This window comes from Phalaenopsis equestris, unplaced genomic scaffold (genome assembly GCF_001263595.1).
Source record: "Phalaenopsis equestris unplaced genomic scaffold, ASM126359v1 Scaffold000854, whole genome shotgun sequence".
Taxonomy (NCBI): Eukaryota; Viridiplantae; Streptophyta; class Magnoliopsida; order Asparagales; family Orchidaceae; genus Phalaenopsis; species Phalaenopsis equestris.
Window position 1 is genome coordinate 122,167 of NW_018165294.1, and position 15,971 is coordinate 138,137.

At 34.9% G+C, this 15,971-nt stretch overlaps 1 protein-coding gene across 1 annotated transcript in view; it reads left to right on the forward strand.

The window, feature by feature from the left end:
- LOC110031858 (transcription initiation factor IIF subunit alpha) overlaps positions 1–15,971 on the forward strand; it is a 59,998-nt gene that overhangs the window by 19,108 nt on the left and 24,919 nt on the right. Inside the window, exons 3-5 of the mRNA XM_020735282.1 lie at positions 4,918–5,063; positions 5,517–5,884; positions 15,665–15,780. Of these exons, the coding sequence (XP_020590941.1) occupies positions 4,918–5,063; positions 5,517–5,884; positions 15,665–15,780 (630 nt within the window). The remainder of the gene's footprint in view (positions 1–4,917; positions 5,064–5,516; positions 5,885–15,664; positions 15,781–15,971) is intronic.

Consider the following 15,971-nt stretch of genomic DNA (forward strand, 5'->3'; position numbering starts at 1 on the left):
AACAAGTTAAGGAATACGGATAAAGGCCTTGGACTATTGGATTAATTTCTATGACTCTCAAATCACTTTCCGTGTGTTTTTTTGCGGCCTTTTATTATTATTTTTTAATATATTCCTATTTTATAATGTCTCTCGAAGGTGTACATATATTTTCTCTCTTGTACAAAATTAAGGATAATAAAATTTTTAAGATCTTTCTCCATTCTTTTATTTTCTACACCTTATATTTATTCTATCATCATAAATTTATAAGCGGAACTTTATCATTAATCGTATACATTTTCTTATTTAGATAAATGGAGGTTTTAATAAAATTCCTAGTTATATGCAGTCTACGCCTTATTCATTACTCTATATAGCTTAAAAATTTGCTCCAGTGATGAAATGGAAGTGAGAGGACAATATTGAAAACAGTGAATTTATTTTTTAATGTATTATCAAGTACCCTGAGCACTCCTCACATTAGTAATTATGCACTGCCTTGATCACTCTTTGATTGCCGTTATTTTGCCAGGGCCAATATTGATCTTCATATTGCCCACTTTTTTGTCCTAGTTAAAAGTGGGATTTCTTTGCCAATAGGCATTTCTTCTAATTTAGTTGGAATTGATGTTGTTGCAGTAGCTTGAATGCATTTCTTAATTGTCTTAGATGTTCTTGTGATGCTCCTCCCTTTAGTGAAGGCCATATAATTGGTCACTTCTTGATTGTCTTCACTTTGTTGTGGTCAATCTTGATCGCCCTATTGTTGAATTCCCTCTGGTTGAGGTAATCAATGTCTATGTAGAAGTTTGAATGGTTTCTTTAGGAGCTCCAAATGCTCTTACAATAACTTATTGAAGACTGATATTCTTGGCATAGATGATAATTAAATAATAAAGGTGTAATTGCTGGCATTGCTGATGAACCATATGATGGTGACAAGGTTCTTACACAGCCAAAAGGGCAAAATTAATTATTCATATTGCCTTTGCCTTGTCTTGAATGTTATCTTCCACTTGCTAATTGTTTCACATCTGGTGATAGTCTGATTTGAGATTCAGCTTGGAGAAGATGGTGGTAGGTTCTAGTTGATCTAGCAATTCATCAATACGTCACAAAGGATAGTAGTGTTTCACATTATTTTGTTGAGGGCTTCGTACACAGCCTTCACATTCCATCCTCTATGAGAATCATCACAATGGGAGATCTAAAAGGAGAGCTGCCAGGTTGCTTTGGTGGTGGACTTTAGACCTTGAGGAGTGATGAAAACTTCTCAATTTGTTTCTACATCTGTATGCCATCATTCCTTCCTATAATAGTGAGGAACAATCAACAACAAGAACATTAAGCTTGCATTGGTGATTGTCCTTACTTGGCATGTTGTTACCATGTCTATTTTTGGTGAACTAGCACTAATAAGTCATTAATGTAGCATCGCGTGCCTTTGTTGAAGGCATGGATTGTCAAAGATGACTTAATATTTGTCTAGTTGAACTACATCACACAACATCTTTGTCAGTGCTTGTTATTATAAATTTGGGTGGCAATCGATTTTCATTTTTTACCTTTTTTTTTGAAAACAGCCTGAATGATAAAGACTTAGATGCGGTATGGTGGCTAACCACAATATTTATATCCAGTTGGTAGAAATGAGGCTCTTTTGACTTATTGTGTTGATGGTGATGTTCATCCCCTTTTGACTGAGCTATTTTCCTAAAATGAACAACTCTTCCAATATGTCGGCTAGAAGATGGCCTGGCTAACAAAGATAAAGCTGAGTTTATCTTATCCATTTGCCTCAAAAAGATATTGTCCACTATAACTATAATTGATTTTCCTTTCTTATCCTTCTTTCACCTTTTCTTGAAGTTCTTAGGGCGCAACTTTCATTTTTTTTTAATGTGGCCTAGCATCAAACTACGCTCATATAACATATCAAGGGCACTATTTTAGAAGGTATAGTTTGTGAAGCATTTTTTTATTTTTTTTACTGCTTTCCCTTATTTTGATACTTATTCTGTCTCATACATTGGTTATTTTGTCTTATAGCTATTATTATTGTAATGGCTTGGATAAGATCAGAAATCAGGATCAATTGTAATTCATTTGCAATTTGAGATTTTTAGGTGTAATTCAGCAACATTTATGATCACCAAATTTTACTCCCAAAGTGCTTGTTTGTTGTCTAAACTTCATCCTATAATTTTGCAAAAGATTGTCTTTAACATTGTCTTGAACTATGCCACTTCTATTGATCTTCCACATAACTTCTACGATATAATTCATGTTGAATCAGCGGTTACTTACTAATCTCTAATTCTGTTCTAGTGAATATTCCCCCATAGCAAAAGCAGGAGGGTTGCTGTAGCCGATAGAGGCTGCCGACAATAGATTTGTTTTACACTGGAAGGAATTTTGGTTTTTAGTTTGTCTCTGTAGGGGCTACCGGGTTTATGAGAGTGGTAGAAGAGAGAGAAGAAATTGGGAGAGATTGGAATGAATTCTATTATAGGAAGTAGGCCTATTTATAAGCGAAATGTACCAGAAGTTGATACGGAATAGTCCTTACCTTATTTTAAACAAACTCTATAAGAGAAGCACTAATTTTCGAATTTAAAGTTTAAACTATTTGAAAGCAAGTTTATAATTTAAAATTCACCAATCCAGGGGGATTTCTAGACTAGCTGACCATGCTTATTTAGTTTTCTGTATTTCCATCCACGAGCATGATCAGGAGGCATTAGATTGATGACATATCTTTAGCTATGAATTCCTCTTAACTTGATCTTCAATCTCAATGGTGTGATATGATTAGAATCAATGTCACTGGCAGCGCCATTAAATATTTGACCTAATAAAGAGGTTTGAATGTCAACCCTTACAGTAAGAGTTACAATCTTGATAAATTTTTCCCTATGATTTTTGAAATTTAAGGAGGTTCTTTCCATCATTTGACAACTTTAGAACTTTTGGCCCAATTCTTCATGACTGTTTTTTACAGTATGACCAATTTTTCCACAAAAGCTTATATATCCTTAATTATATTCCTCTTGTCCGGTTTTCTTGGTGTTAGTTTAATAGGTTTGGGGGATTAGAGTTGCCAGTAATACATTCTCTTAAGGGTACCACCCCACACTAAACAGTTAAATGTAACAATTTTAATATTAAAAAGCAGCAGAATTCTTTGATGAGGATAATACCTTGAAAAATTCTAAACTGCAAGTGTTGCAAGAAGGTGGGCTTGGACTGGTGGCTAAGTTGCCTTCATTATCACTTGGAAGTAAATTTTATAATGGCATTGGTTGTTAAAATTACTTATAAATTTTCATGATATATTCTTGGCAAACTTTTGTTTTTGTGGCATATCATATGTGGAAATATCTATTTCGTTAAGATTTCATTTACCTGTGGATATTTCAAAAAGCTATAAGGTCTGGATGGCATCGATGCTGAAAAAACTAAATCCAAGTGATCATTGTTGAACAAACTACTGATGCTACACCAATTATTTTGTCTGGTGTGTGTAGTTGACATGCTTTTATAGTTCTTGCCATAGCACTTGCAAAACAACCTCAGCTGGTTGCATGTTAGCTACCTACTTTAGCATTGTAAAAGGAGTAACCATAAACAAGTACAACCTCTCTTAATCGTGCATTTCTTCTCTATTTGGCTATTTGCAGATTGTAGTAACTCGTGCATTTTATCTCTATTTGACTTTTTGAATAGTGCTGTTTTTGGATATTGCATTCTTGAATGAAAATAGTATGTTTGGGCCATAAATTATTATTATTTTTTTGTTGTTGTGATTTCTGTTTATTTTTGCCCTTTCCATCATGATGTGAACAAGCTATTTCTGTGGAATTGGTAAAGTTAGGATCAAACAAGGAAATCGAGCTATTTTTTATTCAATCCCCTTTAGGTATACCATTTTCTATTGATTAATATATTTTATTGCATAATAGAGGGTTAAAAATTGACTTCCTGATATAATCTTATTTGATTTAGTTCTGGAATCATATTTTAGAGCAGAATATAAACTTTTTTATGTATTAAATATATACATCTTGCCAATAGCCTTATGGCTGAAGCTAAAATTGTATATTAGATTAGATCTAGCAGAGTGGAAGTTCGATCTTCATGTTGGTTCTCTGGTTCTGTGCTGTCAATAATTTTTTGACTAACTTGAATGCTGCGGATCACTTGCTTTTCACCTCCCTAACTGATATTAGTATTTTTCTTCTTTCTTTTATGATGCTATGCCTGTCCTTTTTTTTTTCTTTTCAGGGGGAGTGATTTCCTAGCTTTTTTTTTTGTCAATGCTTAAAAAAGTGAGTGGAGAAGGGTAAGCAAAGGTTTTTTGAAATGAAAAAATAGTTGAAATGATGGATAATTGAAGCCAAGTTTTACTATTCTCTTACAACTTCAAGTTTATGTTATATTAACTATTACCATATTTTGAAAAATCTGAGTTGCATGTTAGTTATGCCAAGTTCTGGTAAAGTCAGCTTCTTTAGCTTTTAATAAACATTTTTAAAATGTGTTGAAGAAGCTGTGACTAATTATGCATCTAGTAGGAGCAATCAACAGTTGCTTATTTTCACCATGCTGCTCTTTGTTAAATGTGAATGCTAGTTGCAAACGTACTTGTGCAAGCTCACTTAGGATGACTCGAAGGATTTGTAGCTAGGAACTTGACAAAATTTTATAGCAAAAATATTGAAGTGACAATCTTTACAATCGCTTGAAACGTTTGTTTTGCTAGCATTTTCTAGAATGAATAATGGTACTAGGTCATGTGGGAGTTTTCCTGGCCATGCTTTTGTGCCCAAAAAATAAATCATGATGGTTTTTTCACAAAAGAAAAAGAAAGAAACTTCTGCTGCAAGTTTTTAAAAAAAAAAAATCTCATTTACCTGTTCATTGTGAATATTGTAGGAGAAGTTCAAGAATAAGCCCTGGGTTTTGGAGGACGAGACTGGGCAGTATCAATATCATGGTCAACTTGAGGGCTCACAGCTTGCCACTTATTATTTGCTTGTGATGCAAGGAAAGGAGTTTGTAGCAATACCTGCAGGTTCTTGGTAAGCATGCATTGATAAATTTAACTTCATAGGTTTATATGTGATTATTAGCTGCATTTCATGGGGAGATAGTGGGTGTTACACCTATTGAGGATAGGATACTAAAATTTGATTTAAGTGGTTGGTCTGTGTACAAGTAATATGGGTAGATGAAATTAGTGTCGAAGAAATAGCAAAGCTATGAATTGACCAAGATAAAGTCGCTTTTTTTTTGCAAAAAAGTCTTTCTTAACCCTCATTTAGCTCTCTAATGAATGAAGAAGGGTCCATAAAGCTAGCTACAAATGATAGTGATGATGATTTTTATCTGATTTTATTTACTTGCTTAGTCAGATTCATGGAATTCTTATTTCTTAATTGCTATTTAGTGTATTTTTGCATTCAGTGAACAATCCATATGAGAGTCCATTTACTTTTTAAACAATAAGAATGAACAGCAATTACTTATTGCAGGTATAATTTCAATAAAGTTGCTCAATACAAGCAATTGACCTTGGAAGAAGCTGAAGAGATGATGAACAAGAGAAAACATAATGCTACTGGTTATGAAAGATGGATGATGAAAGCAGCAATTAATGGAGCTGCAGCTTTTGGTGAAATAAATAAATCCGAGGGCTTTGCTGCTGGTGGCAATGGGGCTGATGGGATTCGGCATAAGAAACCAAAAGCTGAGGAGAATGGTGATCATTCAGATAGAGGCGAGGAAGATGAGAATGAAGAGGAATCAAGGAAGCTTAGGCTTGGGCTTAACAGAAAGGGTGGAGATGATGATGAGGATGGTGGAAAAGTGGATGATATGGATGATGATGACATTGAAAAAGGTTTATCTTGCATTAATTTTTGTTCCCTTTTTTTCCGTGCATATTTTTTTCTTCCTCATAATACTGGTTATCACTTTGCTGAAGTTGACAAAATAGACTAGAATGGCGGTGCAATTTGAAAGTTTTCAGCTTCATTGGCAATAGTGTGATATAATTCATCTGAATTTTGCAGCACTAACAAAAACAGTTACTAGGTCATGGTTCCATGAATGTTCATGCTGTAGTCTCTAATAATCTTCAAACGACTACTGCTGTCATTTTGTAGTAATCTAAGCAACATTTAACCATTCTATAGTTAAATGAAGTTTTTATATTCTATAGGCTATTTAAGAATATAAAGGCTATTTAAGCTGATAAGCTAGGTATTACTAAAATATAGTTCTACCTTGTAGCATCATAAAGCCTTAAATTTATATTTCTTTGTTGAAGGAGGCATACTTTAGTCGATTTGTTTGAATTTGGCTTAGTAACAATAAATTGATAACACCAAGATTCAAAGGTTCCTACTTTTTTGTGTCATTGTTATTTAAAAGTCAAGCATTCATCTCGGCATCTAAGCAAACTGATTCAATGCCTCAAATACCTTCCTAGCAAATACCATGACTAAGGCGCTGCCTAGTTGAGTGTCTTTATGTGATGTGCTATAAGTGCCGGGGCCCTCGTCTCTGTGATGTATCTTTTTTAATTAATTTTTGAATGGCATGCGCTGTTATATTATGAGATGGAGGGCTATTAATTTAATGACAAGGAAGGGAGTACATGTGATGAAGAAGGTGAAATAGATAGTTGTGAATATTATATTAAGCTATTGCTATATAGAAGCTACCAACGTGTTTGTATTTCCTTATCCAAACTTGAAACATAACCTTTGGGTTTTATTGATGCTTTAGTTTAAACAATCCGTGTAATAACATATTTTTGTCATTTAGGTAGTTTGAATGACAAGAAATTTAAATTCTATTTTTGTTTTACTATATTTAATTACTGTTTTGTACTCGATAGAAGTTTTCCTCGTAATTAAAATAGATGAATTTTTGCCTTTAGTCAAATAAGCACCTTGGGTTTTAGGCAACCGTATTTTTCACAGCACTAATGTGAATATCCTTGAAAGATATTTGAGATATTCTTGAAAAGTTTTCTTTTTAAAATGACAAAATATTGTTGAATAAGTATAAAACTAATTTTATTTGTCTCTTGCGGCATACTCATGTCAATATTCCATTCTCTTTAAATTATCACCATTATCTCTAATGCTCTGGATTTGAGAACTGAGAGTTAATCAGTAACATTTCCAAGGTGTTGTCTTGTGATCTATTCATTAGCTCTTGAGATTGTTATTTTGCATCTCATGCATGCACAAAATTATTGTGTTCATGCGCAAGATTTCATGGTTTCATGTTCCGTATTTCATAGTAAGGCTGATTATGCATTTTTGCACTAAAATTTTAATTTTTTTTTTATGTCTTCTGAAATCTGTCTTCTGCTTAAAAAAGTTAAATTTCAGTGTTTTTATCTCACCTTTATTAAAATGGCTATTGGTTTTTTATGCACGGTGAAATTTTATTTGCTGATGGAAATCTACGTATTTATTTTCATCAAAAGCATTACCTCAATGTCGGTCAACTTTTTGATTTAGAAATTTAATTTAAATATAAGAGGCATACAGTTTAGGTTTTGAAAGTAGTGTGTTTTAACTTTTGCAAAATGAGACCAAATGGATCTCATTCGTCCAATAGTTTGCATAATCGTGTCCGATACCATGAATATTACACATTTCCAAAAGGTGAGTGTATACCTCGACGATAAACCCAATCCTGCAAACTAAGAGATTTGTAATATCCGTTTGGCCTGCGAACATTTTATGTGTGACCGACAAGTTCCCCTATCTTATACAAAGATCAGATAGAGTTTATTTTACTTGAGTTCTAAGTTCCCTATAGAGGCAAACCCCTATAGTTAATTACATCTCAAATGACTGGGGTCACTTGAGAAAATTCTCGATAATGATCAGAGGTAATAGTCTTCAAGATTTCAAAATTTAGGTTTTCACAGTAGAACGTGGAAATGCAAGTGGGAGTGACTCAAATAGAAACAGTTATTTCAGGAGTCCAAAGAAAGGAACAGATAGGGGATGTCACAGATATTGAGAAGAAAGTTCAGTGATTTTCCAGACTATTCTACTGTGTGGCTGTATTTTGGAGAAGTTGTTATTTAGATCTTTTAATCTTGCTAATTTTATTATGTGGGACTTACACTTGCATAATAACTGATTATGTAAATAGCTCACAAAGAGATGAGAGGGTTTACGTCGTGTCACACGACAACCTCAGAGTCTAAGGCGAATTAGGACTTAACGCTGCACAACATAGTTGTGCAGGAGCCTAAAAAGGGACGAGGACTTACGTCGCGCTAGGCGAGCTACCTCGAAGTCCTATCGGTTGTTAATTAGACTAAGGAAAGAGATTAATGAAGAAGATCCTCTTGCTGCTCGGTCTGAGTTCCTCATCATGCTGCCGTGCTGCCCACAAAGTTGGCTCCAACCTTCTGCCGTCGCGATAGCTCCAGGGTTTAAGTGGTTGAGATTGGTGGTTTATGATTCACAGTTTTGGTGTCAAAGTTTGGTTTTGTTTTGTTTTTTATTGTTTCGGTTTCAGTTCTGGTTTTGCATGCAGAATAAGCAAATCGCAAGTAAATAAAATGTACTTTCAAAAGTAAAATGCTGTAAATAAACTATAAAAGCGTACCTGAGCATATGGGTCTGTTGTGTGATTAATATTGCGATAGTATGATTTACAATAGATTTAAAAACACTTGCAAGAAAATTAAACAAGGCGAGAAAACCCAGCATGAAAGTCAGAAAAATGAGTCGTAGAAATCACAAGCAAACGAAACACTTAGCCACATATGAAAGACCAGAACTGAGTGTAAGACATTGGTAAAAGTAGGGGCTCAAAGCTGGACTGTGTGCTTCCCGATCTTGAATAAGAGCTACCAACCCGACATTCCACGGAGGGCAGTTCTTAACTTCAATCCGAGTGATTAGCCATGGACCTTTATAAATTTTCACAGAAAATTTTTTTGATTTTTATGCAAAAGCTGTTGTTTAAGTCTTTTTTATGCATAGTTCTTTTTAACATGTAAAAGAGATTTTTGTTTTATTTTTGTAAATATTTTGTAAAGTCGTGTAGTTCATAAGCTAATTACTCTAATCGTGCTAGAACTACTGACAACCTAAGAGTGTCGGGGGCAACGATCTCACCAAGAATTGACGAATAGTATCATGGATCATTCCCTCTCCTTTATTGAAGATCCTTGAGGTATGAGATACTATTCTAATAATCTCACTTCCTATCTCTCGTTTAAGCACACATAAGTAATGTCGTCATTGCTCTCGCCACCTAGACCCTAGACTTATCCTAGTCTGATGATCCATATGTGGCGTTAACAAATTTTCTCAATTGCCATTAGGATTTGAGTGTAATATTCAAGCTCAAATCCCGGTGCACTGGGTTTCATTGTATGTTAAGTCATTGAGAGAATTTCAATGTTGATTTAATTAAGAAAGCATGGACTACGCCTCGGTGCATCCTCATGTCTAGTGTCTTAATCAGTTTGTTAGTTGGGTCAAGTGCCAAGTTTCATTATTTATTCGAAAATTAGGTGGATGAACTCTCACCTAGGATGTGCTCCTAAAATCTATGAAGCCTATGCTGAGAATTAGGTGGATGGACTCTCACCTCGGGTGTGCTCCTAAAATCTAGGAAGCCTACACTTTAACATTTGCTTAAAATGATTCAAGGTGTTTTACCCTCAATTAAGTGTTTTCCAACGAATCATCAAATATTTCTAAGTGTCTTCCAAGTAATTAAATCAGAAATTTCTATTTTTTTTTACTTAACCATTTAACAAAAGTAAGAAAACAAACGAAAAGAAGGCCGACCCACTTCCAAAAACTAACAAAGCCAACGAACGAAACAGCAAGTGAATCGGTCTAAAGAAAAATTAAATTCTTTCAAAAAGTGTAATTAAATCGACCACTGAGAAGAGTACTTTAATCTATTCCAAAACAGTGTTTTGATCGGCCCGAATGTTCCATAATTCAGAGTAAAAAAAATAAAACTCAAAAGCCACCAAATAGATTAAAAAAAACTGTAGCCCAAAAGCCACGAAACGGAACAAAAAAAGTACAACCCACAAAGACACTTTCAAACAGCTCCAAACAATGGGCGGTCAGTCAAGAAATTAGTCCAAATTTTCCTCCAAAATAACATATACAAAAATCACAAATCAGCCCAAAATCGGCTCCTGGAATGACTCCAAAAACAACGAAAGTATCGAGCAAGGGCAGTCCCCAAACATTGCCCTATGCGACCCTTAATCCTTCCAAAATTACTGAAAAATCAGAGCACCAAACACATGTGAAACCACCAAAATAGCAACAGTTAAGGCTTCCAAAAAGAATCACAAATGTTTCCAAAATATGTACGCTAATTGCTACATGTGTGTTTGCATATCAAAACTCAATTTCAGTGAAATGCAATTAAAGGGACTTTGCATGCACATCACTCAATCCTACATATTTACAATCCCATCACCCAAATTTTGATGTTTACATACCTACTACCTTGACTATGCATGAGAAAGTGCATTCCTTGTTTAAAGGTTGAAATCGTAGTAAGCTTTATGTGATATGAAAAGTTTGGTTGACATAACGTAATGAGTAGAGTTGAGGTGTTAGATATGTAAACAAGTAGGAGATAAGTGGTATGTGTGTAAATGCCCCAACACTTTAACATATCAATGTACATAAGACTAGTATCAATAACTAAACTGGAAAATAAAGCCATAGGTTTTTTGTCTGTCAAAATAATTAGGCAAATAGTTGAAAATACCGAAGATTAATCGATTGTAGATAATACATCAAACAGTTAAGTTGAAATCATTAATCACGATATAATTCAACCCTAAATATTTGTCAAACAGTCGTTCCCCTCTGCACATAATTAGTTCATGGATTGACAAAATTCATCCATAATAAATATGAGCAAGATAATCTAGAAATAATACTAAAATCATCCATAAAACTGCAGAAAACAACGACACAGACATCCTTGTTCCATCACTCTAGTTCACATATTAGCCTCATCTTCTTCAAAAAAAGAAAAGAATTCATGCGCATAACCCTAAACTAGCAGAAAAGTGCTCCTGAATTACCTGGAATCGATCAGACGGAATGTCTGCGATGAACCAGCTCGTGGTCGGAATATCAATGCCTTTCTCGCATGTAGGAAAGCGGATGGAGAAAAAAAATAAAAAAAGAATGTGAGCTTCAGTGCCGAGGGGAGTCGCAGCAGGCAAGAGTTTCAGTACCAAGAGAGGAGGCGAGCGGAGCTTCTTTTATCGAGAGCGGGAAAGAGGAGTCGGGATCGAGAGAGGAAGAGGGAGATAGGTTCGATCGTGAGGAAGAGGGGGCTGGGTTCGATCGTGAGGAAGAGGGGGTTGGGTTCGATCGTGAGGAAGAGGGGGCTGGGTTCGTTCGCAAGGAAGAGTGAGGAGCGAATAAGGAATTTTTTCTGTGCAGAGGGGAGCTCGCGAGAGGGGGAGGTGCGACAGGCCAGGGCGTCGAGCGGGAAGCGGGGCTTTGGTTGCAGCGAGGAGAAGATGAATGCTGGGAGAATTTTAGTGGAGTCGAGAGAGAAGGAGCTTGTCAGGGATGGTGTCGAATTTGGATCGCAGAGGGGGAACGAGATCGAGCGGAGGTGGAGTGGGAGCCTCTGTCGAGCGAGGAATGTCCGGAAGGCGGCACTGGTTTCGGTGCGAGAGGAAGAGGCGGACTGAAAGAGGAGAGGTGCAATGGAGGCGAGTGTTTCAGTGCAGGGAGGAGATGAGCGCGTGTGGGAGAGGGCGGCGAGGTCGAACGAGGAACTTCTGTGCTGAGAGGGGAAGGAGCGGGCGAATGGTGAGACCAAATTATTCCATGTAGGCCTTCAATGTCGGTGAGGAGCGGGGCGAACTCTATAACCACACCTTCAAATTTTATGTTACAGGACATTAGGCTGGCTATTGAATGTTTTCCATCCGTGCAACAATTTTATTAGGTAAATAATAAATTTCAATTAACCCCTATTAAAGTAGAATTAGGTGGTTAATTTTAAAATCTGAATTTTTGAAATTTGAAATTATTTAGCCTGTGTTCAGCTCGTATCCAGCCCAAGTCGAACCCGAGTTGAACATGGGTTGAGCCCGGGCCTGAGCACCGCCAATTAAAAAAAACGTGCATTGATTTTCTTGTCATTTGTGCGTGCGCGTAACCCTAGCAATGTGGATGTCTTTCCTAGCTAAATTCGACTTCCCGGACGCATCTGTGTGGTCCATTTCGTCATCCGGAGCCGTTCGGGAGAGTTCGCTGACTGTTTCGTGCGTGTAGCGAGTGCGTTGCTGAGTTGCGAAGGGTTCACCTAAGGCCGTCTGATCCAGTAGGAACTCATATTCGGATTTTCGGGTACTCTATATGTTTGTCCTTAGCCATTGCAACTAGAAGTTAAGTGCTCGGAATCACTCATGCGAGTTCCTCACAAAATGAGTCAAGAAGTGGTTTGAAGTTCTACGGGAGGCGGGTTCCATTACTAGTCTACTAAGATGGTCAACAAGGAACTCTTAAGGCTAGATTTTGGGTTCTGGGAGTAGGAAGCTAAGACCTCATTGAAAATGAGGTCAACAATCAAGTAATAATTTAAGAATAATGTATTTTTTTTTTCTTCTATATTCGAGGCAAAAGATGTACTTAGAGAATAAAAGGAAAAGTTCCTATAAATAAAACTAGTTGGTGGTGGAATAATAATGTGCAAGAAAAGATAAGATATAAAAAGTTGTGTTATAAAAATTGATTTAAATGTAAAAGCTTAGAGAACTGGAAAAAATATAAAATAACCCGTAGGGAGTCTAAGACAACAATTTGTGATGCTAAAAATTATGCTTTTAGTAATCTTTATAATATATTAGATACTAAAGAGGGTGAAAAATATATGTATAAAATAGCCAAATGAAGAGAAAAAGGTAAAGATTGACTAAAGTAAAGTGTATTAAAGATGAAATCAAGAAGTGTATTTCTTAGAAAAATATATTCAACATAGGTAGGTGAATTATTTTGATAAACTTTTCAATAAAGTTTATGAAAGTACTATCGATCTCAGTGATCTTAATAATAAAATGTTTCATTTTTACAGTCACATTAGTAAAAATCAGTTGAGGTGACTCTAAAGAAAATCAATAGTGGAAAGTCTGTAGGACCTGATGATATCTCAAATTGAAGTGTGGATGTATTTAGGAGATTTGGGAGTATCTTGGCTTACTAAACTCTTTAATATTATTTTAAAAATTAAAAAGATGCCTGAAGAATAGAGGAATAGTATTATGATCCTTATTTTGAAGAATAATGGGCATGCATAAGAGTGCGCTAAGTATAGAGGAATTAAGTTGATGTGTCATATTTTAAAATTATGGGAGAGGGTAATTGAATATAGGTTAAGATGTATTATAAAGATTTTCATAATTAGTTTGGATTTATGTCGGACAGGTCTATTAGGGAAGCTATACATTTATTGAGAGGTTTGATAGAGAAGTACTGAGAGAATAAGGAGAATCTACATATGATTTTTATTGATTTAGAAAATGCTTACGATAAGGTGCCAAGAGATATTCTTTGGAGAGTTCTAGAGAAGAAATGTGTTGATATGACTTATATTCAAATCATTAAAGATATGTATACTAGAGCTATTACTTCTGTTCGAACAAAAGGAGGATTGACCAAATAGTTTCCTGTTTTAGTTGGATTACATCAGGGATCAACTTTAAGCCCAAATATTTTTGCTTTAGTTATGGATGTTCTTACTAGAACTAGACGTTTACAGGGAATGTACATTGGTGTATGCTTTTCACTGATGATATTCTTCTTGTGGATAAGACTAGAAAAGGACCTAAGGAAAACTTGAATTATGGAGTTTTACATTAGAGTCTAAAGCCTTCATTTGAGTAGAGCTAAAATTGAATACATGGAATGTAATTTTAATAGTACTAGTAGCAATATTGACAGAGTTGTCACTATGGGTGATCAAATCATTAAAAGGTATGATGCTTTAGATATCTTGGGCCTATTGTTCAAAGTGGTCATATAGATGAGAATGTTGACTTTAAAAGAGAAGCATAAAACTGAGTTAAGTGTTGTCGAGATGATGTTGTCGAGATGGTGTTGTCGAGATGAGAATGCTTAGGTGGATGGGTGACTTTACACTTAGAGACAAAATGTGAAATGAATATATATGTGATTGCATTGGCGTAGCTCCAGTGGCAGACAAAATTAGAGAGTCACCTTAGATGCTTTGGTCACATTAAACGTCGACCATCTGATAATCTAGTTAGGAGCGTAGATGTTTGAGATTTAACTTATGTTAAGAAAGACAGAGGTAGGCCAAGAATTACTTGACCCCACTAAGTGTATAAATGCATGTTTTTGTTGTACCTTTATATTATGAAAAACATGGCAATGATGATGGCTGGTAGAGAGGCAGTTGATGTTGCTTAGGCAGTTTGGTATTATATGGAGCTGAATTCTTTTTTCTATTTTAGGTAGTGGACCACATCCAAATATGTGGTTTTCTGGGTTTACTTGGAGTTTCATAATCTGATGGCTAGGTTTTGAATTATGGATTTTTGTCTGATCTACCTTAAGTGAGACTGGTTTATGGATTTATTTCATATTTAATTTGGTGGTGAGGTGGTTCAGGTTCTTATGTTTTCCCATATATTTGTGACTCATATTACACAAACTACACCTTTTCGTTGGTTTCGTGCATTCAATGGCTTTATTGGTTTCATATTCTATAGCCACCCAATACAATAGTTTGCATATGTTCATATTTTGGTTTTATGGATAGAATGTTACGCATTTCAACTCATAATGAGATGTTACTATCTTTTGGGATTTAATTTAAATGTAGATTAAATAAAATCTAATAGGAATAAATTATTTTCTAATATAACTTCTAACAGTAACCATATCTATCTGTTCTGGGGATGAGGAGTCTATAAATAGATGTTTTATAACATTAATTAAGCAAATTTATCTGAATTAATATTATCTTTCTAGTTTGCAGTTTTCCATATGCAAGTTGGATTTTTTATTAGCTCTAGTATTATACAAGTGCGATTACCTAATTTTAAGGGAGTTAATTTCTACCAATATTAGGCCTATTTTTTTTATTTGATCACTTTTATTTCTTGTTTTTATTTCATTTACGTAGCTTGTTCAAATTTGGCATAATTAAATATAATTTGTGAAAATTAAATGACAATTCCATATTGATTTTACATGATTTTAAGTTCTTGCTGATTATTTTAATTTTTTTATCAATTTGGCATCATTTTATATCTAATTATAATATTGACTGTTCATATTTAAACAAAAAAGTTGATAAATAAATTGATGGCCGGGGAACTGTAAATCTTTAAGTTCATTTGCATGAATACATTATATGATTCACAACGGTTGCTTTAGGAAATCTTAGTCTTGGTTGTCTTGCATCACTTGCATTTTGGTCGTTGTCTTCATCGAATGTATTTACATTATCTTTTTATCTATTAGTTATATAAACATTTGTATAACAAGCTTGGTAAGTGCTTAAAATCTTTGGCTTCTTATTCCCTCAACCATCCATCTTTACTCGATTAGGATCTAAGCAATCATTCGTTTAAAGGTTATTTTGAAGTCAACTCTTTTCCTAGGTGATGATTGGGAGCATGAAGAAATTTTTACTGATGACGATGAAGCTGTTGGAAATGATCCAGAAGAACGGGAAGATCTGGCTCCTGAAATTCCAGCACCTCCTGAAATTAAACAGGTTTTGCAAAGAAAAATATTAATAATTGATTTAGTTAATTATACAGTCATTAACTCCATTGTTCTCTTGATCTTGTCTCACGAGTATAGAAAAAAATGTATCTTTAGATGAATGTTTTGTGGCTTCATTACTCCTAATGGAGATCTATTTTTACTTCCTTCACAATGTAATATTAAAACTAGGTTAAAACT